This window comes from Malaclemys terrapin, chromosome 10 (assembly GCF_027887155.1).
Source record: "Malaclemys terrapin pileata isolate rMalTer1 chromosome 10, rMalTer1.hap1, whole genome shotgun sequence".
NCBI classification, from domain to species: Eukaryota; Metazoa; Chordata; order Testudines; family Emydidae; genus Malaclemys; species Malaclemys terrapin.
In genome coordinates this window covers 39,450,793-39,473,998 of record NC_071514.1, presented here as the reverse complement: position 1 = coordinate 39,473,998, position 23,206 = coordinate 39,450,793, and the positions used below count along the sequence as shown (strand labels likewise).

At 45.9% G+C, this 23,206-nt stretch overlaps 1 protein-coding gene across 1 annotated transcript in view; it reads left to right on the top strand.

The window, feature by feature from the left end:
• The first annotated feature begins 5,157 nt into the window (after window positions 1-5,157).
• Window positions 5,158-23,206, top strand: part of CLK3 (CDC like kinase 3) — a 32,098-nt gene continuing 14,049 nt past the window's right edge. Inside the window, exons 1-2 of the mRNA XM_054042120.1 lie at window positions 5,158-5,277; window positions 8,755-8,903. Of these exons, the coding sequence (XP_053898095.1) occupies window positions 8,755-8,903 (149 nt within the window). The 5' untranslated portion in view covers window positions 5,158-5,277. The remainder of the gene's footprint in view (window positions 5,278-8,754; window positions 8,904-23,206) is intronic.

The following is a 23,206-nucleotide window of genomic DNA, read 5'->3' as shown; positions in this document are numbered from 1 at the left end:
TTTTACAACAGACTATATAAAAAGCACTAGCGAAGTCTGCACAAACTACAATTTCATACAACCAATGACTTGTTTATACTGCTGTACACACTGAAATGTGAGTATAATATTTATATTCCAATTGATGTATTTTATAATTATATGGCAAAAATGAGAAAGGAAGTAATTTTAAAATAAAAGTGTGCTGTGATACTTTTAGACTCATAGACTTTAAGGTCAGAAGGGACCATTATGATCATCTAGTCTGACCTCCTGCACAGCGCAGGCCACAGAATCTCACCTACCCACCCACTCCTGTAACAAACCTCTAACTTATGCCTGAGTTATTGAAGTCCTCAAACCGTGGTTTAAAGACCTCAAGGTGCAGAGAATCCTCCAGCAAGTGACCCGTGCCTCACACTGCAGAGGAAGGCGAAAAACCTCCAGGGCCTCTGCCAATCTGCCCTGGAGGAAAATTCCTTCCTGACCCCAAATATGGCGATTGGTTAAACCCTGAGCATGTGGGCAAGACTCACCAGCCAGCACCCAGGAAAGAATTCTCTGTAGTAACTCAGATCCCACCCCATCTAACATCTCATCACAGACCATTGGGCATATTTACCTGCTAATAATAAAAGATCAATTAATTGCCAAAATTAGGCTATCCCATCCTACCATCCCCTCCATAAGCTTATCAAGCTTAGTACTTTTGTATTTTTATGTCTGATTTTGTAAGCAAGTAGTTTTTAAGTAAGGTGAAACTTGCGGGTACACAAGCCAAATCAGACTCCTGAAAGAGGTACAGTAGTCTGGAAAGGTTGAGAGCCATTGATTTAACTGACTTATACAGAATTACACCAGGGATTAATTTGGCCAATGATCCTTATGTTTCTGATTCGGACACTTAGGTTAAGCAACTTGCCCAACGTCACACAATGAGTTACGGGCAGAACTGGAATTCAAATTTATTTAAGAGTTCTTGTCTCTCTTCTATCTCCGCACTTAGCCAAATTCTGGCTCTGTTTCTCCCTAAGAGCCTTTGAATAGGATCTAGATGAATTAACAGAATCTGGAAGTCATAAACATACTTCTGAAGCCATTTAAAATGGTTAACATGAATGAATTGTTAAGAATATATGCAGAAGTGTGCAAATAGAAGTGCACATGACTAAAAGGAATACTACTCCTGGACTGCATAATCAGCTAGTACCAAATAGTGTGTGGTTAAAACCCCAAAGGAGGACACCCCCAAACCTGCTACAAGTGCTGTATTCCTCTCCACCGACTTCCAACATGCACACAACCCTCACTAATTGCAGCACTTCACCAAACACACATACACTGACTGGCACTGACCTATGTGGTTCTCAATGTTGTTGCAGAGACAGCTTCTCCGCCCTTATACTCCTAGGATACTGACCTCCATGCTTTCCAATGCCCTGCAGCAAGCAAAGAAGGAACACTCCTCTTTCAATACTGAGCAACAACCAACCTAGAGGCCAGGAAGAGACAATTCCAACTCAAATTTAGTTATTTTTCCATAGAGGGGTCTTGTCAGGTCACAAATTACCCCAAATTTAGTTCTTTGTAAACACAAGCTTTTACAAAACAAAAGGTCAATAGCAACATTTCCATAATCTTATCAATTCCCTTGGAAAAGCAAACAAAGCAATCATTCTCCAGCACTGTTTGTGACCCAAACATTGCCACCCTGGGCTAGCAGGGTGGATAAAAATAAATTATTTTTTTAAAAAAATCAAAAAAATTGGATTTTTTTAATTTAAATCAGATTTTTTTGATAAAATGCTTTTTGAGGGAAAAAATCTATTTAAAGATAGTTTTAATTAAGATACATTACACGTTGAAGATATCTCATCATGGAAAAGGGATTATAAATTCCAGTCTATAGTATGAGACAATATATTCATGTAATGTTTAAGAAAAGTTTTGTAAATGAGTTCCAATAGTTCATGGATTAGGGACTCAATCTTATAGGGCTCCAGGGTCTTCTGTATAGATTATTTAGGTTAATCTTTCTATCTCCCCAATGGGACTCAGTGCTCAGTCTAGAAGATACCATCAGAGATGCTTAGTTTTGCAGTTCTCAAGCTGTGGATTTGTGTCTGTGGAGGTAACATGCTTGTTAACAGCAAAAATGTTTTTAAATAAATAAATAATATATAGAGGTGAGAAATAACAGACCTCAACCCTATTATTCCTCTGAAAATTTGTGTACACAGAGTCAATCCCTTACCTCTCTCTAAAAGTGCAAAGTTTCTAAAAGTTCAATTAATAGAAGATTGTTGGGGGCGGAATAGATCTGGACGGGGAGAAGAAGTCTGGAGATAAATGTGAGAAGCGAGAAACATGCTTGTTTTGTTAAAATATTATATGTTTGCTGTTGAAGAAAAAAATCCAGAATACTTAACGTTGTTGTTTTAGCTAAATAAAACAATTTAAATGTCTGTCTGGTGATGGTCTCCTCCTAATACAGCATGGCAAGCAAATCCTCCAAATATTAATGATTAATCTGATGAATTGGAGATAGTTCATCTCCCAATGACTTCATAAATATCTGCTTCAATTACCTTTGGTAAATGAAATAACCAAACAATCATTCATTTTCTGATATAGCTGTAAAACTAATCTGAAGTTTTCAAAATAAATCAGTTAAAAAATGTATAGTGTGTACCTTCCAAAAATGAAACCTACATCTCTCTCTGAGTTGTGAAGAATATGTATTAAGGTTATAACAACCAACAAGAATGCACTTTTATGTAGAAAACCATGATTAAATCAAGTCTTCCTGACTTAAATCAAATCCGCACTGTGGGCTAGCATATAACATTCCTTCATTGATTTCAATTTATAGAAAAGAAGTTCCTGTCTCAAGCATTAGATACTGTAATATACACACTTAGGGTTCTTTACTGATCCCACCACGGATCAGGGGAGTTCTGGGTGAACAACTGCTAGGAGAAGGTCTTGGCAAAAGTAGGGTTACCATCTTTTAGTTTTTAAAAAGGAGGACACTCTATGGGGACCCGGCCCCGCCCCAACCCCGCCCCTTCCCCACCCTCAGCCCCACCCCAACTCTGCCCCCTCCCCTGAACGCTCCGCCCCCTGCTCCTCCCCTGGCCCCACGGGCCCGGCTCCCGGCCCGGCCCTGCGACCCCGGCCCCGCGACCCCGGACCAGCACTGCGACCCCGGCCCGGCACCGCGACCCCGGCCCGGCACCGCGACCCCGGCTCCTGGCCCAGCCCTGCGACCCTGGCCCCGCGACCCTGGCCCCCGGCCCAGCACTGCGACCCCGGCCCGGCACCGCGCTCCCGGCCCCACAACCCCGGCTCCTGGCCCGGCCCAGCTCGGCACCGCACCCCCGGCCCCGCGGGCCTGACTCCCGGCCCGGCACCGCGCCCCCGGCCCGGCTCCCGGCCCGACACCGCGCCCCCGGCTTCGCGGGCCCGGCTCCCGGCCTGGCCCCGCGACCCCGGCTCCCGGCCCGGCCCCCGGCCCGGTACGCAACCCCGGCTCCTGGCCCGGCCGCGTGCCCGGCTCCCGGCATGGCACCGCGACCCCAGCTCCCGGCACTGCGACCCCCGCTCGGCACCGCGCCCCTGGCTCCTGGCCCCGCGACCCCGGCTCCCGGCCCGGCCTGGCCCCCGGCACAGCACCGCGCGCCCGGCTCCCGGCACGGCCCCGTGACCCCGGCCTGGCACCGCACCGGCCCCGCACCCCCGGTTCCTGCCGAGCACCGCCAGCCCCGGCCCGGCACCGCCGACCCCAGCCCCAGAGGCCCCGGCTGAGCACCGCCGAGCCCTCCGTCCCTCCCGATTTTCCCGGACATGTCCGGCTTTTGGGGATTTCCCCCTGGATGGGGATTTGAGCCCCCAAAAGCCGGACATGTCCGGGAAAATCCGGACGTATGGTAACCCTAGGCAAAAGCAGAGGTTATGGGACATAGAAGTTGTCAAGAGTGACTGACACTCAGTAGCCTGCAGATGCTTTGAATCCTGGGGACCCACCATCCTTGCCTGTATATAGGGGAAGGGGAACCCTGACCCACGTGACAGGACAAGGAGAGAGAATCCTCCTTCTTGAATCCCTTGAGAGGAGAAGATCTAGGTCAAAAATTGGCAGGGGTACTCAGGGCCAAGTGTAGCAACTGAAATTTCTTGTTTTGTTTTTTCAATAGGCTAGATGGGGGTTAATAGATTCCCTTTAGTATAGATGAGATCCTTTGCATGGAATTTTAAACCACCCTACAGCGTTTAAGAGAGAATTCCATCCCTGATACACAATTCTAGAGGGTCTCTTAAAAATTCCACAGAGAGATGATCCACCTCCTCAAGGTGAAACCCTGAAGGGCCGAAGTGCTACATATCTTTTCCCTACGAGGTGCCACTCCTGGGCGGTGCAGTTAAAACCCGCAGCAGGGTTGTGGCTAAAGGCAAGTGGAGAGCTCCCGAAGGCGGGGTGCGACTGTAGGGGAGCGTGGCAGAGGCTGGGCTTGTGCCAAGCGACCCCCTGGCAGCCAGGGGCCCAATTCCTGGGGGCGGGGCTATCCCCACTCGGGCTGGGGTTGCGGGGCCCGAGGCAGAGCCGCCGGGGCCCGAGCCCGAGCCGGCTTTAGGAAGTGCGGGGCCTGCTTCAAATAGTTTCGACGGGGCCCCGCGCTCCTAGTCTTTGGCGGCGGGTCCTTCGCTCGCTACGGGTCTTCAGTGGCACTGAAGGACCTGCTGCCAAAGATACAGAGCGCCGTCGGGTGAATAAAAATTAAAAAGGCGCCTCTAGCCAGGGAAGGGATTCTCTGCCACTTGCCCCCCACTCAGCGTGGGGCCCTCTTAGGCGCGGGGCCTGATTCAGGGGAATTGGTGGAATTGGCCTAAAGCCGGCCCTGCTGGCAACAAATACAATTCATTAATGGCTGTTATCCGAGGAAACCAAATGCGCGGACACGCTACATAGGTGCCCTGTTGTACGCCAAGCCCCTGCCTGCCCCCTCCCGGCCGCCACGTGCCCTGGAAAGAAGGGGGGTTTCCGCACAGGAGTCCTCCAAGAGCATAGAGCGGGTGGCTAGAGGAGCCAGGAGCGTAGGTAGGGCTCTGAGGAGCCGCTCTTGCCGGCGTAACGGGTTATCAGCAGGAAGGCGCTGCGCGCGCAGCTCGTGTCGTGCTTGGAGGCGGTGGCTGCGGGGTGCCCGCTCGCGCCGCAGGTCTAGCCGGAAGCGGAAGCAGCGGCGGCGGCGCAGGGCCTGAGCGGACCCGCCGAGCGCAGCTCTGAGGGGGTGCGGGACGGTGAGTGCGGGGCGCTCGGCCGCGACAGCCCCCGGAGTCGGGGAGCGCGAGCGGGGCCACAACATCCGGGAACTCGGAGTGGGGGAGGGGGAGAGACCCGGATGGGGCACGGGACGGGCCTGAGGGCCGAGACGCGCGTCCCCAGCGCCAGGTCTGAGCGTCTCCCTCCGCGGGCTTCCCCGCCTCTGCTCCCCGGTCCCGGGGCGCCCCCTGTCCCTGCCCCCCGCCTCTGGGGCTGACCCCCCCCATAACCCGAGGGTCCCCGGGCGCCCCCTTCCCTGTCCTCCGCCGCTCGGGCGCCCCCCCTTTCCCTGTCCTCCGCCGCTCGGGCTATCCCCTTCTCCCTCCGAGGGTCCGGGGGCGCCCTCTTTTCCCTGTCCCCCGCCTCTGGGCCTGCTTTGTTTATGCTGTAGGGTGTGTGTCTGGAGCCAATTCCTCTTCTGGCTCCTTTGAGATGGGAGGGGGTTTGGCATTTACGAGGGTTTTCACAGCTAAGCCCCGGTTTTGGAAAGTCTGCTGATGAAGATGTTGTAGAAATAATATAATTGTATTGGGTGAGATAGGAGGGTTTTAATTTTGGATTGTCAGCTATGTCCATTTAAAAGTCTTCATTACTATGATCAAATGAAGGATGCAAAGAGACTAAAGTCCTTTTTTGCAACTCTCAGATAATGACCAAGTAATATTTATACTGCATTGAGGAACACTGTGCTTCCGACTGGGTTCTCTTAAAGCAGAAACTGGAAACCCCTTTGTCACAGAGTGGTTTGGGAGATGTTTTGTTTCTGTGTCTAGCTGGACTGGCAGAATAAGTGGATACACAGATTGGGGAGTCAAGTGGATGAAGGGAGGGGAAATGTTCCCCTGTGGTCTTAGAGGCTGAACACTGGGCTCTACTTTAGTCCCTCAATCACGAGGCTGACACTCACCTTGAGGGAAGTAGTGTTTTGCATTGTTCCCTCGTCACCATTTTTACTGTCTGAAGAAACAGTAGATGGGTCCAGAAGTTTTATCTAGATCTCTTCAGGTAGATGTGAGATCACCCTGATGGGATGGTAGAATATGGTAGGAGGAACCACTGACACCCCTGGTTAGGGCTCTGCACCTCAAAAGAATGGCACTTAGTGTCTCAGACAGAAGGTGGAGATAAAGTAGAAATAAGGCAGCAGAAGAGATCTAGAAAATCCATACAAGATGAGGGAGAAACCAGGAATGACTGCTTTGTTTTTTGTTTTTAACTTGATTTTTTTTTTAACCAGATTTGAGGGCTTTCAAAATCTGACAGGCTTTCCACATTTATCCTGTCTACATTTTGCATTTCTCTACCAAAAAAATAGACTTAATTTTATTTTCTAGCTCTCATGAATTCATCCAGTTCTGTGGGGTTTGAGTTGTGATACTGCAAGGGATACTGAGAGGATAAAAATAAATTATTTTTAATTTTTTAAAAATTATTTAAATCAGATTTGAGTTAAAATACATTTTCTTTTAAAAATGTTTAAAATGACATTAGAAATTATTACCCATGGTAATGCTTAAAATGATTATGATCTATTAAAATAATGTAAATAAACCCAAAATGTGGCATCAAATTTTAATGCATTAAATGGTGATTTTTTTTAAAATTATATACAGAATCAGGAGGAAAGTGTAGAAATTAAGAATCTGAATAAATGTATGTTAAACTATATAATTGCTTAAATAAAGGTGAAAAGGTATGGTACATCTCCTGGATAGCAAAAAATAGTATTGCCTTTACACTACATTTTATATTTGGTTGCAAATTAGCTCATTTTCATGGTAATACCAGTTGATCTGAATGAACCTTTCTTTAGGAAAATAACTACAAAATACAAATGCAAAACAAGTTTAAAAATGACTTAAATCATCTTGATTAAATCAATCTACCCATAGGGTTTAAATCCAAATAAGCTGTTTCACTGGAATTTTTCTTAAAAAAACAAAAACAAACAAACAAAAAAAAAAAACAAAACAAAAAAAACAAACCATGGAAATGGTTGATCTTGTTTTTTTAAAAAACAGTAAAATGTTATAACTTACAATTTGGCCCTAAATTGATCTGATGGTGGCTTTTTAAGAGGCTTATAGTTTGTTCCAGTTCCCAGTGTAACATTGATAGTTAATTTCTTAAAAGAAGATCTGGCCAAGCTGTCCTCAGATGCTCCCTGAGCCTGGAGCTGGCACCCAGGCTGATCCAAGCTAGAGTAGCCTTAAGGCTACTGTCTTACATGAAGTACCAACAAGGATTTTTGAGGAGCTGGGTGTCATTGTGCAGGTTGTCTGGGCCTCTTTCTGAGACACGTAGGAACTGCTATGACTGCTTTATGCCACTAGAGGCTTTCCTTATGCCAGGGAATCCTCCTGAGGCCATTTAAACCAGGATTTATGGCTGCTTTGCATTGGAGCAGGGCAAAGCAGTGAGAGAGGATGCTGGATAATCAATCTCTACTCTGGCCACTGCATTCTTAAATCTCACTTGTCTTTCGAATATGTGTGTGTGGAAGATTCCCTAACAGATACAGTTGAAATCTATTTTTTTCTACAAATAAGGACTCCAGTCCCCAAGAACACCATTTTGCATGTCAGTGAAAAGCTGTTAGGAAGTACTGATTTTTTTTTTTTCACACCATATTAATATAGACTGGATTCTAACTACGATCAAGAAGTTGAAAGGCTCTGTATCTACTTACAGATACTCTGAGCCATCCACATCCCTTTTGTGTCTGATTATTTAGGTGTCATTTATCTTTTTTAACAGAGCAGCAGTGCTCTTTTGTATTAAAGGGACACTTTATTTTAATTTTTTAAAAACTGACTATATTAAATAGTGTTAAGTCCTACACCTGCTCCTGAGTCTCCCTGCCAATTTCTGTAGTTTTACAATCACTTTTCCCATTTAACAGTGTGTTCTCATCCCTATTGCTTTTGTGAAACAGGGTAAACTAACTGGTATACAGAGGAAACTGTGAAACAGATTACAGTTTATTGTAAAGCAAATAAACTTGAAAAAAATACAGGGAAAAGTTTTTCCTAGCCTCTTTCAGTTACAGTAATTTTAGGTGTTTGTAACAAAAGAGGCTATACAACTTTTTAGAAAAAAGGTGATTTTTATGTTGATGGTGTCCCTGTAATGTTTTTTTGGGTTTGATTACATGCATTGCTTGCTTTGTGAAGCCTTTTTAAAATTATAACTTATAATTATTAATAGTGCTGGTGATGGCTTTTATGGGACTTTCCTCCAACTCTTCAGGCACGTTGTCATGCTTTTCGCTTACTATGCAGTGAGCTGTAAGAGGCTTTCAGGAAGTTGGTAAAATGTGAACAGTTAGTTCCAGAGAACGTTGGAGCTCCTGAACTCTGTAGAAGTTGGTAGGGACCTGGGTGTAGGAAACTAGAAATGTTTGCCCATAGAGGAAATGACAGTTTTTACTTGAAGTGCCTTTCTTATGTCCCTAGATGCATCACTGCAAGAGATATCAATCCCCTGAGCAGGAGACCTACATGAGTCACAAATGGAAGAGGAGGAGGTCTCACAGCAGAGAATATGAAGGAAGATTGCGATACCAGCCTCAAAGGGATCTTCCAAGGAGATCACGGTCTAGAAGGTGAGAGCTGGTTTAATCGTAGGCTGGGATTCTCCTCTAAGCACCTATTCTGGAATGGGAGGGTATATATGGCTGGGTGACATATTCTCTAATGTACTTGTCTTAGATTCTAATCAGATTTCAGGGATAGAATTGGGAGATGACAACATGCATTTCCTGATCATGGCTAATAGCTTCAAAATTATAAGTCCTTGATATGGAAGTAAATGGGTTTATTTGCTTCCGAGCCTGTTGTTAAATCTTTGACTCCATATCTGACTACGACCCCTTTCTAAAATACTGAGATACCTTAAGTATTGATGGAAGAGAACTCTCTGCCCTGGAGTCAGTGTTTCTCAGTACTGATACTAAGGAGTGAATTAAATCTCTAATGTCAAACCAAGTTGTATTCTGAAATTGCTGACCATATTTAGTTACTTGGGGTAGAGTGAAAGTGTTAAGTCAATTTTTTTTAAATTTTAGGGTGTTTTAGTTAAGCTATATGTGTTCTTTCCTAATTTGACCCTGCTTCAATTCCAGCCTTGTTCAGAGTATCCATTGGAACAAACCAAAAATAATGCACAGTGCAAACAGATACAGCATAGGCACTAAGCATCTGCTGCAGGGAACTGTGCTGGGAACTGTGGGGATGGAAACTGTAATGTTTGCAATTAGTGCTGCATGCCGATGTGGTACACTGTGTATCTGAAACAGGATAGCTAGTCAGCATAGCAGCTTGCACAGGTGTAGTCTGCCTGGTTCAACTTGCAACTGCAGTTTGCTAGTGCAAAGGCAATGAAAAGTGTATCCAGCTGACTCTTAAATTCTTTAACCTTTCCATTGTTGATTTTTATGTTTTGTTGTTCTTGAAGTCTTTATATCAAGATTTGAAGACTTGAGTAATTCAGCCAGAGGTAATGGGCCTATTGGCCTGCAATGTGCAGGAGGTCAGACTAGATCAAGGGTCTCAAACACGCGGCCCACGGAGTTATTTCCTGCAGCCCGCCATAGCTTCCTTCACCCCCCGTCTCCACACCCTGCCCCCCCCTCCCCGAGCGCACCGTGTCCCTGCTCCTCCGCCTACCTCCCAGCGCTTCCTGCTGCCAAACAGCTGTTTGGCGGTGCTTAGGACTTTCTAGGAGGGAGGAAAGGGGACGCAGTGCGCTTGGGAGGAGGCGGAGAAGAGGCGGGGCGGGGATTTGGGGAAGGGGTTGGAATGGGGGCAGGGAAGAGGCGGGGCAGGGGTGGGGCCTCATGGAAGGGGTGGAGTGGGGGCAGGGCCGGGTACAGAGGTGGGGGGCTTTTGTATCTTTGTATGAAAAGGTGTCAGTGATGCGGCCCTAGGGCCAATGTACTAGTCCTCATGTGGCCCTTGTGGTGATTTGGGTTTGAGATCCCTGGACTAGATGAACGTGATGGTCTCTTCTGGCCTTAAAGTCTAGGAATCTGAGATCTATATTTCAGTTTCAACCAAGGTCAGTAGTGACCTAAAGTTGATGCCATCTGTTTGGCAGCCTGTGTTAAATTAGTTGGTTTTGGTCCAGTATCTAATGAATCAAGTGAAATCACTATCCTACTTGGCAACAATTGGCCCCTTGGTTGGCAAAGAGGGAGAAAAATGAAGAAAATTAGCAGCCCCCAAAATTATGATTAAAGAGTTGATTGATTGCTCTTATGTAAAGATTGAATGGCATCAAGTTGTGGTTAACTGCACATCAAGAATACATGTATAAAGTAAACTTCAGACAATCTTAAAATATAGGACATGCTCACTTTGAATGTGAAAGGGCAATAAACTGATCTTTGTCTTTATGAACTACAAGCTTTCCTACGTAAACACTGACTTCTCATTTAGTATCATACACCACTATGACCATATGGGGAATCTGTATGTACAACTTATGAATTCTGGTTGATATGAAATTATCATGGAATGCCTCTGTGTGGATATGGAAGCAAACATTTGCTGACACTACTATAGCATGTCTTTCCTAGACCTAATAAATGGAGTTGTTAACTTTCACGATTGTGCTTTAACCTGACAATGGGTGTGCTAAGGAGGTTGCCTGAGCAGGAAAACCAGTTTGACTAAATTTCTCTTCCGGGGGCTGATGAAGTGGAGTGTGCAAAATCACCAGCAGAACAAAGAATCCAGGTGTTGGTAGAGGACATAACTCAGGACTCAGACACAAGGGCCAGAAAGGGAAAGAGATGGGCTTGCTTTTGTTGTGGGAGTAGCGGGTAGCAGGCATTTAGACCATGGCATTGCCTCTGCCAAGAGGGATATCGGACATGAGATCTGCATCCTAGAGCCTGGGACAGGGCCTAAACTCTGCCCAGCCCCAGCAAGCTAAGGGAATGTGGGTGTGACTGGGGTCCCAGGGGAGCCACACTGAGATTGCTCAGTTAGGGCAAACTGTAAAGAATGGGGCAGAGAATCCCCAAAACTGGTGGTTATTCTGATATTTAGATTTACCAAGCCAGCAACAAAACAGCTTCTATAATGCTGTACTGGTTACCCAGGCCCAAAAACACAGTTCCCTTAAACTTTAAGGCTTAAAGCAACCCAGCCTTAGGCTCCCACCCAGACAACCAAGTCAAATATGGTAGGGCTTACTGAAAATCTTGTTCATCATATAAAAAGTTCTACCAGTCCCAACAGATGGTACACATTACCTACCAGGTTAATGACTATTTCAGATGTTACCCAAATACATGCGTACAGCCAATTCTTGTCAACTAAACTAAAATTTATTTAAAAAGAAAACAGAGATAGTATTGGTTAAAAGATCATTATACATACAGCTATAAATAGAGTGTTTAGGTCAGTTTTATAGTAGAGATGGTGAGCTTCAGAGTTGCAAAGAGTCCTTTCCAAAATCAAGTATCAGAGGGGTAGCCGTGTTAGTCTGAATCTGTAAAAAGCAACAGAGGGTCCTGTGGCACCTTTAAGACTAACAGAAGTATTGGGAGCATAAGCTTTCACGAAAGCTTATGCTCCCAATACTTCTGTTAGTCTTAAAGATGCCACAGGACCCTCTGTTTCCAAAATCAGTTTGTCAGATTATAGCTCAGTGTCCAAATATTGAATATCTGGGCAGTCCAGATGAGACTGGAGATCTCCTTCTTACGCCTCAAACTTCCCCTGAATCAAGCTTAAGAAGATCTGAGATGAAAGACTTTTGATCTTGAACTAATCATGTATAGAGATTTTTTTGCAGCATCTTGACAGCACCCATCCTTGGGTGAACAATAGGCTTTTGAAGTAACCTATTTTCTCACTGGTAACACTGGTCTACAATTTTTGAGAAGTCGTCTGCTTCAGAGATAAAATGTGCGATTTATTATGTATTTTGATGTGCTGAATTCAAATATGACAATTAAAACAACTGATTGGCTACTGTTTCTAAGATATTTAAGTTTTTACATTTTATGTCTATGTATAGTGTGTAGATAGAGTTTTAATCATAAATTGTAAACCTAGGTCTTTTCATGTGTTTATGGTTGCTTTACATGATAATTTTTCACCTGTCCTGTTTATGTAACGCTTTAAAAATCAGCAAAAGGGTTATATAAATAAAATTTATTATGAAACAAAGGGCAAAAAACTATTATGTACATAGTTTAGTCCTATTCAGTGTCTACTCGGCACTTCTTGGCTTGTCTCTTGTATTCATTAAATGGAGCATCTCTTGTCACTGTCCAGCAATAGTCTGCAAGCATTGATGGGCTCCATTTGCCCTGATAGCGTTTCTCCATTGTTGCAATGTCCTGGTGAAATCGCTCGCCGTGCTCGTCGCTCACTGCTCCGCAGTTCGGTGGAAAAAAATCTAGATGAGAGTGCAAAAAATGTATCTTTAGTGACATGTTGCAACCAAGGCTTTTGTATGCCTTGAGGAGGTTTTCTACCAACAACCTGTAGTTGTCTGCCTTGTTGTTTCCGAGAAAATTTATTGCCACTAACTGGGAGGCTTTCCGTGCCGTCTTTTCCTTGCCATGCAGTGCATGGTCAAATGCATCATCTCAAAGAAGTTCACGAATCTGAGGACCAACAAAGACACCTTCCTTTATCTTAGCTTCAATTAACCTTGGAAATTTTCCACGGAGGTACTTGAAAGCTGCTTGTGTTTTGTCAATGGCCTTGACAAAGTTGTTCATCAGACCCAGCTTGATGTGTAAGAGTGGTAACAAAATCTTCCTTGATTCAACAAGTGGTGGATGCTGAACACTCTTCCTCCCAGGCTCCAATGACTGTCGTAGTGGCCAGTCTTTCTTGATGTAGTGGGAATCTCTTGCACGAATATCCCATTCGCAGAGAAAACAGCAGTACTTTGTGTATCCAGTCTGCAGAGCAAGCAAGAGAGCAGTAACCTTAAAATCACCACAAAGCTGCCAATGAGGTTGGTCATAGTTTATGCACCTCAAAAGTTGTTTCATGTTGTCATAGGTTTCCTTCATATGGACTGCATGACCAACTGGAATTGATGGCAAAACATTGCCATTATGCAGTAAAACAGCTTTAAGACTCGTCTTCGATGAATCAATGAACAGTCTCCACTCATCTGGATCGTGAACGATGTTGAGGGCTGCCATCACACCATCGATGTTGTTGCAGGCTACAAGATCACCTTCCATGAAGAAGAATGGGACAAGATTCTTTTGACGGTCACGGAACATGGAAACCCTAACATCACCTGCCAGGAGATTCCACTGCTGTAGTCTGGAGCCCAACAGCTCTGCCTTACTCTTGGGTAGTTCCAAATCCCTGACAAGGTCATTCAGTTCACCTTGTGTTATGAGATGTGGTTCAGAGGAGGAGGATGGGAGAAAATGTGGGTCCTGTGACATTCATGGTTCAGGACCAGAAGTTTCATCCTCTTCCTCGTCTGACTCAAGTGAGAATGATTCTGGTGCATCAGGAACCGGCAGTCCTTCTCCGTGGGGTACTGGGTGTATAGCTGATGGAATGTTTGGGTAATGCACAGTCCCATTTTTTCTTCTTTGACACACCTTTCCCAACTGGAGGCACCATGCAGAAGTAACAATTGCTGGTATGATCTGTTGGCTCTCTCCAAATCATTGGCACTGCAAAAGGCATAGATTTCCTTTTCCTGTTCAACCACTGGTGAAGATTTGTTGCACAAGTGTTGCAGCATGTGTGGGGCCCACCTCTTGTCCTGATCTCCAATTTTGCAACCAAAATAAAGGTGATAGGCTTTCTTAACCATAATGGTTATACTGCGCTTTTGTGACGCAAAAGTCACTTCACCACAAACATAGCAGAAGTTATCTGCACTGTTCACACAAGTACGAGGCATCTCTGCTCACTTTGGCTAAACAGAAATGTGTCCCTTTGCAAAATCAAACATTGACAAATAAGAGAGCACGACACTGTATGATTTCTAGAGCTGATATAGGGCAATTTGTTCAGCAGAGTGATGTAAGCTTCGTTATGATTGCATCATCCATGACTTCTAGGAATAACATGATGCAATTCATATCATCTATGACGCAATACCTGCTTCAGATTGCATCATTCATTGTTTTGCCTAAAAAGCAAGTATTGTCCAAACCCAGTCATAGATTTATTCATAGATCCAGTCAAAGATGTATTTTAGTCATTTCTGGTTTTAATTGAGATCCCTTCCCTTTATAACTCACTTATCCTCCGCCATTCCCAAGTCAAGGGTCGTATATACTGACCCAATAACATATCTTGAAAACTAGAGCCAATCAACAATTTTAAGCATCATTTTCGTTCTCAGTGACCCAGAATTAGTAAAGTTTGACTACATTTATTTCAGAAGCATTTTGGCTGTAGAGCAGTGTAATTAGCTACATGGATTATCATAAGGCAATTGCTTATCTCCCACCATTTGCAAGTGATTTGCTGTATACTTCAAAGATAAATTGAGACAGTGATATCACTATATTTACAGTTCATTTAAATGTTAATATCTTTATCTTCAAGTGATTGCTCATGTCAATTCCAAGCAGGTGTGTGCGCGCTGCATCCACAGTCATCAAAAGGTTTTCCCCCTAGCAGTACCCATCAGGTTGGCTGTGTAGTCCCCTGGAGTGGCGCCTTTATGGCGGTGTATATAGGTCCCTGCCAACCTGTTGCCTCTTCAGTTCCTTCTTACTGCCAGTGGCGGTTGTTGGAGCTTCTCTTTCTCTCTTGCCTCGGGCAAACGATTCCCTAGCATTCACTTTCTTTGTTTTGTAAATAGTTTTTATTAGCATAGTATTGTTAGTTTTTAGTTTAGTTAGTAGTAAAGTCTTTGTAGGGGGCTTCTACCCCCCCCCCAGGTCTTCTCCCCCCCCCCCCACTCCCCTTCGGGAACCAGGGCATGCCTTGGTCTCAAGGCTTCAGACCCCATGGGTTTTGTCAAAAGCCTATGTCCAGGGAAGATCCTCACGACTCCTGCTTAAAGTGCTTGGGAGAAGCCCATCAGAGTATAGAAATCTGCAGGAGCTTCCACCCAAGAACAAAAAAGGAGAGGGACTTCAGACTTAAACTTCTTCTTATGGAGTCGGCCCTTCGCCCGCAGCTGGCACAGCCTGTGTCGGTGCTAAAATCCAGCATTTCAGGCGGCGCACACCGGCCTCAGTAAGGGATGCCGTGGTGCTGGCAAAGGACCCGGCACCCAGAGACTCGCAGAACCAACACTCTCCGGCACTGAAGACCACTTCAGTGGCCTCTCAGCACCGGTCATGCTTGCCGGTGCCGCAGAAGAAGCAAGGAACTGAGAGGGGGCGTTTGCCAACAGAGCAGTGGAGCACGATGGAGCTCGCGCAGTGTGTCCTATGCTGGGACACTCAGCTCCTGCTCAAGCGAAACTGGCACCGTTGACGCCGGTCAAACAGGCGGAACGGTTGAGTCTGGTCCCATTGGACTCCCCGGTGCAGGAGAGCCAGATGCGTGAGTTGGACATGCCATGTACCCTGGACGCATTTGAGGCCACAAGGGACCTTATAGAGATGATGGCCCAGCAGTTTCTGGAACTGGCACTGCACAAGGGGCCAGTTCTCTCCAAGGGCAAACTGGCCATGCTTCGGCAGCAGTCCCTCTCACCGGGGCACGGCTCTCTGGCACCCTCGTGGTCCCTAAGGTTGGACTCAACCTTGTAGCCGGAGTCCTATATCTCCAGGCGGAGCCAGCACCATTCTTATTGTTCCTGGCAGGAGGAGGCACACCACGTCCCTATGATGCCCTGGCCTCCTCAATGGCAAGCTCCAATGCAATGGCCGTTCTGGACCCCCCGGGCATACCATCAAACCCAGGGGCTGAGCTCCAGGTCCCTGTCCATTGCCTCAGACAGGTAGAGCCCCCCATCTGCCTCAATGGTAAGGGAACCTCCAAAAGGACCGGAGCCCGACACCCAACCCGGCACCATGCCAGCCACCCTGCAGACAGCATCGCTGGGGGAGGAACCTCATGAATTGGAGGGTCAGGAGGAACCTGTGCCCATGGGGACTTCTTCATCTTCCTCTCCAGACAAGGCAATAGCGTCTGCCTCTTTGCCGGCCATGGACAATAGGGCCCATCAAGAGCTGCTTAGAAGAGTATCTCAAAACCTAGGTCTTCAGGCAGTGGACGTGTCAGAAGACATCCCATGGATATTCTGATGCCAGAAGGGTTGTCAAGAGTGGCCTTTCCCTTGATCAAGACCATTCATAATACCACAAAGATCCTCTGGTAAACTCCTGCCTCCATTCCTCCCATGGCAAAGGGGGTGGAAAGGAAATACTTTGTACCCTCCAAGCGATAAAAATACCTCTTCACCTGCCCTCAACTGGGCATGTTGGTAGTGGATGTGGCCAACGCCAAGGAAGGGCAAGGGCAGTAAGGCCCTATGCCAAAATCCAAAGAAGTTGGACTTCTTTGACCATAAGGTCTATTCCATCGGGGGGCTCCTGCTTCGAATTGCTAACCAGCAAGCGGTGCTCAGCTGCTCCCTCTGTCCAAGTTTAAGGAGCTCCTTCCAACAGACTCCCTTTCTGACTTTGGAGCTGTTATTGAGGAGGATAAGGCGTTTGCAAGGACTTCCTTCAAGGGTGTGTTGGACACGGCGGACTTGGCCACCTGCACAATGTCCAATGCCATTGTTATGCACTGAAGCTGGTGGTTGCAGGTCTCGGGCCTTCCACCAGAGGTACAGCAGACCATTCAAGACTTGCCCTTTGACGGCTCGGGTCTGTTCGCAGAGCAGATGGACTCTAGGCTTCATAGCCTAAAAGTCTCTAGGAAAACCTTAGTCACTGGACTTCCACATGCCAGCCCCACAGAGGAAGCATTTTAAGCCTCAGCCCCTGTCTCGCTTCTACCCCTCTGAGCAGAGACGGGACTATAGCAGGAAACGGGGTAGGAGTAATAGGCAAAGGCCTCCGCAGTCCTTCTCGAATCAGGGACAGGGCTCAACGAGGCAGTCTCCAGCTTCTAAGAAGGCTTTTTAAAAGGCATGCCTGAGCGGCGCAACACCAGTCCACATCCCAGATCCTTCCCCACCTTTTGTGAACCATCTATCCCATTTCTACTGTGCTTTGGCCCAAATAACCTCAGACCGGTAGGTCCTGAGCGTGATAGAATTGGGATATTCTTTCCAATTCTTTTCCCTCCCACCTTCCCTCCCTGTCACTCTTTAGGGACCCTTCTCACGAGCAACTTCTAGTGCAAGAGGTGCAAACGTTCTTACTTCTCGGGGCGGTAGAGGTCCCTCTGAAGTTTAGGGGCAAGGGTATGAACTCATGATATTTCCTAATTCCCAAGGCCAAGGGTGGGCGCAGGCCTATTTTAGACCTGGAAAACTTCAACAGATTCATGAAGAAGTTGAAGTTCTGCATGGTCTCCCTGGCTTCCATCATCCCCTCTCTGGATCTGGGGGACTGGTATGCCGCCCTTGACTTGAAGGACGTGTCCTTCAGGTCTCCATAATTCTGTCCCACATAAGATTTCAATTTGTGGTAAACAACATCCACCATCAGTTCAGTCTTCCCTTTCAGCCTTTTGGTGGCCCCTCAGGTGTTCACCACGTGCATGGCAGTCATGGCGGCCTTCCTACGGAAGCAGCAGGTGCAGGTATTTCCCTGCCTGGACGACTGGCTAATCAAGGGACAATCTCGGGCCCAAATGGAGAACCATATGAGCCTGGTGCGCATGATGTTCCTCAAGCTTGACCTCATTCTGAACAAAGTTGGCAAAGTCAACTATAACCCCACTCAGAGGATAGTTTATCGGCACCCTAAACTCCACCCAGGCCAGGGCTTTTCTTCTGGAAGCTTGTTTCCTTACCATGAGCGCCATCGTAAACAATCTCAGCAGATTCCCAGCCATGACGGTGCGGAATTGCCTAAAATGACTTGGACCTATGGCTGCTTGTGCGTAAGTGGTACAGCATGCCAGACTGCGGCTTCGTCCCCTGCAGGCTTGGCTGGCCCTGGTCTATAGGCCGAACCGAGACCACCTGGACATACTGGTCATTCTTACCCTTCAGGTTCTCGAGTCCCTCCAGTGGTGGCTCGACCCACAAACAGTATGTGCGGGAATACCCTTCTCCAAACCTCAAGTGATGCTGTCACTAGTATCAGATACATTGGTGATGGGATGGAGAGCACACTTAGGCGACCTCAGGACTCAAGGTCTATGGTCCTAGGCAGAACTTTTGCTGCACATCAGCATCAAGGAGCTGTGTGCAGTGTGCCTTGCTTGCCAGATATTTCAAACCCATCTTCAGGGCAGATGTGTGTCAGTATCGACAGACAACACCACAGCCATGTGTTGTATAAACAAACAGGGCGGTGCTTGCTCCTCTCCCGCGGGTCAGAAAGCCCTCAACCTGTGGGAATTTTGCATTGCCCACTCAATACAATTGGAGGCCTCGTACCTTCCAGGTTCACAGAACAAACTGGCCAACCACCTCTGCAGGTCCTTTCACAGCCACAAGTGGTCTCTTTGCCCGGATTTCCCCATCAGTGTTTTCCAAAGATGGGGCTCTCCCCAGGTAGACTTGTTTGCGACACAACACAACAGGAAATGTCAGCAGTTCTGCTCCTTCCTGAATCACTGCCAGGGCTCGCTTGCAGACGCCTTCCTCCTTTCCCTGAAAGGGTGCCTGCTGTATGCATTCCCACCATTCCCTCTCATCCACAAAGTCCTCAAGGGCCGACAGGACAAAGTGTAGCTAATTTTGATAGCTCCAGTGTGGTCACGTCAAAACTAGTTCACCACGCTGCTGGATCTGTCCGTGGACACACCTCTAACGCTGCCCCTCGTTCCGGACTTGATTACCCAGGACCATAGCTGCCTCCATCACCCCAAGCTGGAATCTCTCCATCTCATGGCATGGAAACTCTATGGCTAAATCTGTTGGAGCTTGCATGCTCAGACTCGGTTAGGGAGGTTCTCGGCAGCAGAAAGCCTTCCGCTCTTGCTATTTACCTGGCTAAGTGGAAGAGGTTTACAATTTGGTCACTTCAGAAGGACACTCCTCGATTGCAGACCTCGATTCCCTTCATCCTGGACTGTTTATGCCATCACTTGCCAAAGATTCTGGCTCCACCGTTGACGATGCGCTCCACAAGAACGCAAGCTTCCTCTGCAGCGTTTCTGGCTCAGGTCCCCAATCAGGACATCTGCAGGGCGGTGACGTGGCCATTGGTTCACACCTTTGTCGCACTATGCCATCACTCAGCAGGCTAGAGACGATGCCGCATTTGGTAGAGCAGTTTTTCAGTCTGCAGCTCGGTGAACTCTGACCCCTCCTCTGGGGGACTGCTTGGGAGTCACCTACTTGGAATTGACATGAGCAATCACTTGAAGAGGAAAAACCTTTTGTCACTATTGTTCTTCGAGATGTGCTCTCATGTCCATTGCACGAGCCACCCAGGAGTATCCAGCAAGAAGGAACAGAAGAGGCAGCGGGTGGGCAGGGACCTATATACACCACCATAAAGGCGCCACTCCAGGGGGCTCCACAGCTGACCCAACGGGTACCGCTAGGGGAAAAACCTTCCGATGACTGTGCGTGCAGCGTGCACACACCTACTTGGAGTGGACATGAGCAACACATCTCAAAGAACAACAGTTATGAAAGGTAGGTAACAGTTTTTTATTTCTGAATTAAGAGAATCCAGTGATAGACAGAAACTGTTTGATTACATTCTAATAGCTTATATGTAAACACTACGGCTGTAAAGCGATTAAAAAATTTAATCGCGCTGTTAAACAATAATAGAATACCATTTAAATAAATATTTTTGCATGTTTTCTACATTTTCCACATATATTAATTTCAATTACAACACAGAATACAAAGTGTACAGTGCTCACTTTATATTTTTGATTACAAATATTTGCACTGTAAAAAAACAAAAGTACATTTCAATTCATCTAATGCAAGTATTTTAGTGCAATCTCTTTATAATGAAAGTTGAACGTACAAATGTAGAATTTTGTACAAAAAATAACTGCATTCAAAAATAAACAATGTAAAACTTTAGAACCTACAAGTCCACTCAGTCCTACTTCAGCCAATCGCTCAGACAAACAACTTTGGTTACAATTTGCAGGAGATAATGTTGCCTGCTTCTTGTTTACAATATCACCCGAAAGTGAGAACAAGTGTTCTTATAGCACTGTTGTAGCCAGCATCGCAAGATATTTACATGCCAGAGGTGTTAAAGATTCATTTGTCCCTTCATGTTTCAACCACCATTTCAGAAGATATGTGTCCATGGTGATGATGGGTTCTGCTCGATAATGATCCAAAGCAGACCGGACCGAGACATGTTCATTTTCATCATCTGAGTCAGATGCCACCAGCAGAAGCTTGATTTTCTTTTTTGGTGGTTTGGGTTCTGTAGTTTCCGCATCAGAGTGTTGCTCTTTTAAGACATCAGAAAGCATGCTCCACACCTCATCCTTCTCAGATTTTGGAAGGCATTTCAGATTCTTAAAACTTGGGTCGAGTGCTGTAGCTATCCTTGGAAATCTCACATTCATACCTTCTTTACGTTTTGTCAAATCTGCTGTGAAAGTGTTTTTAAAAAAAACTTGTGCTGGGTCATCATCTGAGACTGCTATAACATTAAATATATTGCAGAATGCGGGTAAAATGGACAGAAGACATACAGTTCTCCCCCAAGGAGTTCAGTAACCGATTTAATTAACGCATTATTTTTTAATGAGCATCATCAGCATGGAAGCATGAAGGGGCATATGAATGTTTAGCATATCTGGAACGTAAATACCTTGCAACGCCAGCTACAAAAGTGTCATGCGAATGCCTGTTCTCACTTTCAGGTGACATTGTAAATAAGGAGTCATCAGTAGTATCTCCAGTAAATGTAAACAAACTTATTTGTCTTAGCTATTGGTTGAACAAGAAGTAGGACTGAGTGGACTTGTAGGCTCTAAAGTAAATATTTGTAATATAAAGTGAGCACTCTACATTTTGTATTCTGCGTTGTAATAGAAATAATATATTTGAAAATGTAGAAAAACATCCAAAAATAATAAATTTCAGTTGGTATTGTTTCAGTGTGATTAACGATGATTAATTCTTTTGTGGTTAATTGTGAGAGTTAACTGCGATTAATCAACAGCCCTAGTAAACACACACACAAACACAAATATTATCTATCAGTATATTTCTAAAGGTTGAATCTGGGTCAATTAGCCTGCAAGTTCCTTACTGGCCCCGGATCACAGGGGGATTCGCTGTTTGGATCACAGCAGTCTGGTCTGTCAGGAGAAGCTCGATCAGATTTGTGGACCCCCCCCTTTTTTTTTTTAAGTAGTAACGTCATTATATTATTATACTATTTAAAAACTGAAGCACTTGGTACTGAGGTTGAGGCTTCAGTTTATAAATAATTGTGGAAGAGAAGTTTGTAGCTGATAAAGGTAGAAGGTCTAGCATCCTTTGGCACTTAGTATAAAAATCTGCTTGTGTTACTATCTTGGCCTAAAATTTACTCTAAACATTGTATAACTTGATGCAATGTTATAGCTGGTCAGTCCCAGACTAGAGAGACAAGGTAAGTGAGGTAATCTCTCTTGTTGGACCAACTTCTGTTGGTAAGAGAGAGAGAGGCTTTGGAGCCACACAGAGCTCTTCTTTAGGTATAACTTTGGTGTTATTGACCAGTCATAGAATCATAGAATATTAGGGTTGGAAGGGCCATCAGGAGTTCATCTAGTCCAACCCCCTGCTCAAAGCAGGACCAACCCCAACTAAATCATCCCAGCCAGGGCTTTGTCAAGCCTGACGTTAAAAACCTCTAAGGAAGGCGATCCCACCACTTCCCTAGGTAACCCATTCCAGTGCTTCACCACCCTTTTAGTGAAAAAGTTTTTTTCCTAATATCCAACGTAAACCTCCCCCACTGCAACTTGAGACCATTGCTCCTTGTTCTGTCATCTGGTACCACTGAGAACAGTCTAGATCCATCCTCTTTGGAACCCCCTTTCAGATAGTTGAAAGCAGCTATCAAATCCTCCCTCATTCTTTTCTTCTGCAGACTAAACAATCCCAGTTCCCTCAGCCTCTCCTCATAAGTCATTTTTGTTGCCCTCTGCTGGACTCTTTCCAATTTTTCCACATCCTTCTTGTAGTGTGGGGCCCAAAACTGGACACAGTAGTCCAGATGAGGCCTCACCAATGTTGAATAGAGGGGAATGATCACGTCCCTCAATCTGCTGGCAATGCCCCTACTTATACAGCCCAAAATGCCATTAGCCTTCTTGGCAACAAGGGCACACTGTTGACTTATATCCAGCTTTTCGTCCACTGTAACCCCTAAGTTCTTTTCTGCAGAACTCCTGCCTAGCCATTCAGTCCCTAGTCTGTAGCAATGCATGGGATTCTTCCGTCCTAAGTGCAGGACTTTGCCCTTGTCCTTGTTGAACCTCATCCGATTTCTTTTGGCCCAATCCTCTTTGTCTAGGTTCCTCTGTTATCTTATCCCTACCCTCCAGCATATCTGCCACTCCTCCCAGTTTAGTGTCATCTGCAAACTTGCTGAGAGTGCAGACCACACCATCCTCCAGATCATTAATGAAGATATTGAACAAAACCGGCCCCAGGACCAACCCTTGGGGCACTCCGCTTGATACCGGCTGCCAACTAGACATGGAGCCATTGATCACTACTCATTGAGCCCAACGATCTATCCAGCTTTCTGTCCACCTTGTAGTCCATTCATCCAGCCCATACTTCTTTAACTTGCAGGCAAGAATACTGTGGGAGACCGTATCAAAAGCTTTGTTAAAGTCAAGGAATAACACATCCACTGCTTTCCCCTCATCCACAGAGCCAGTTATC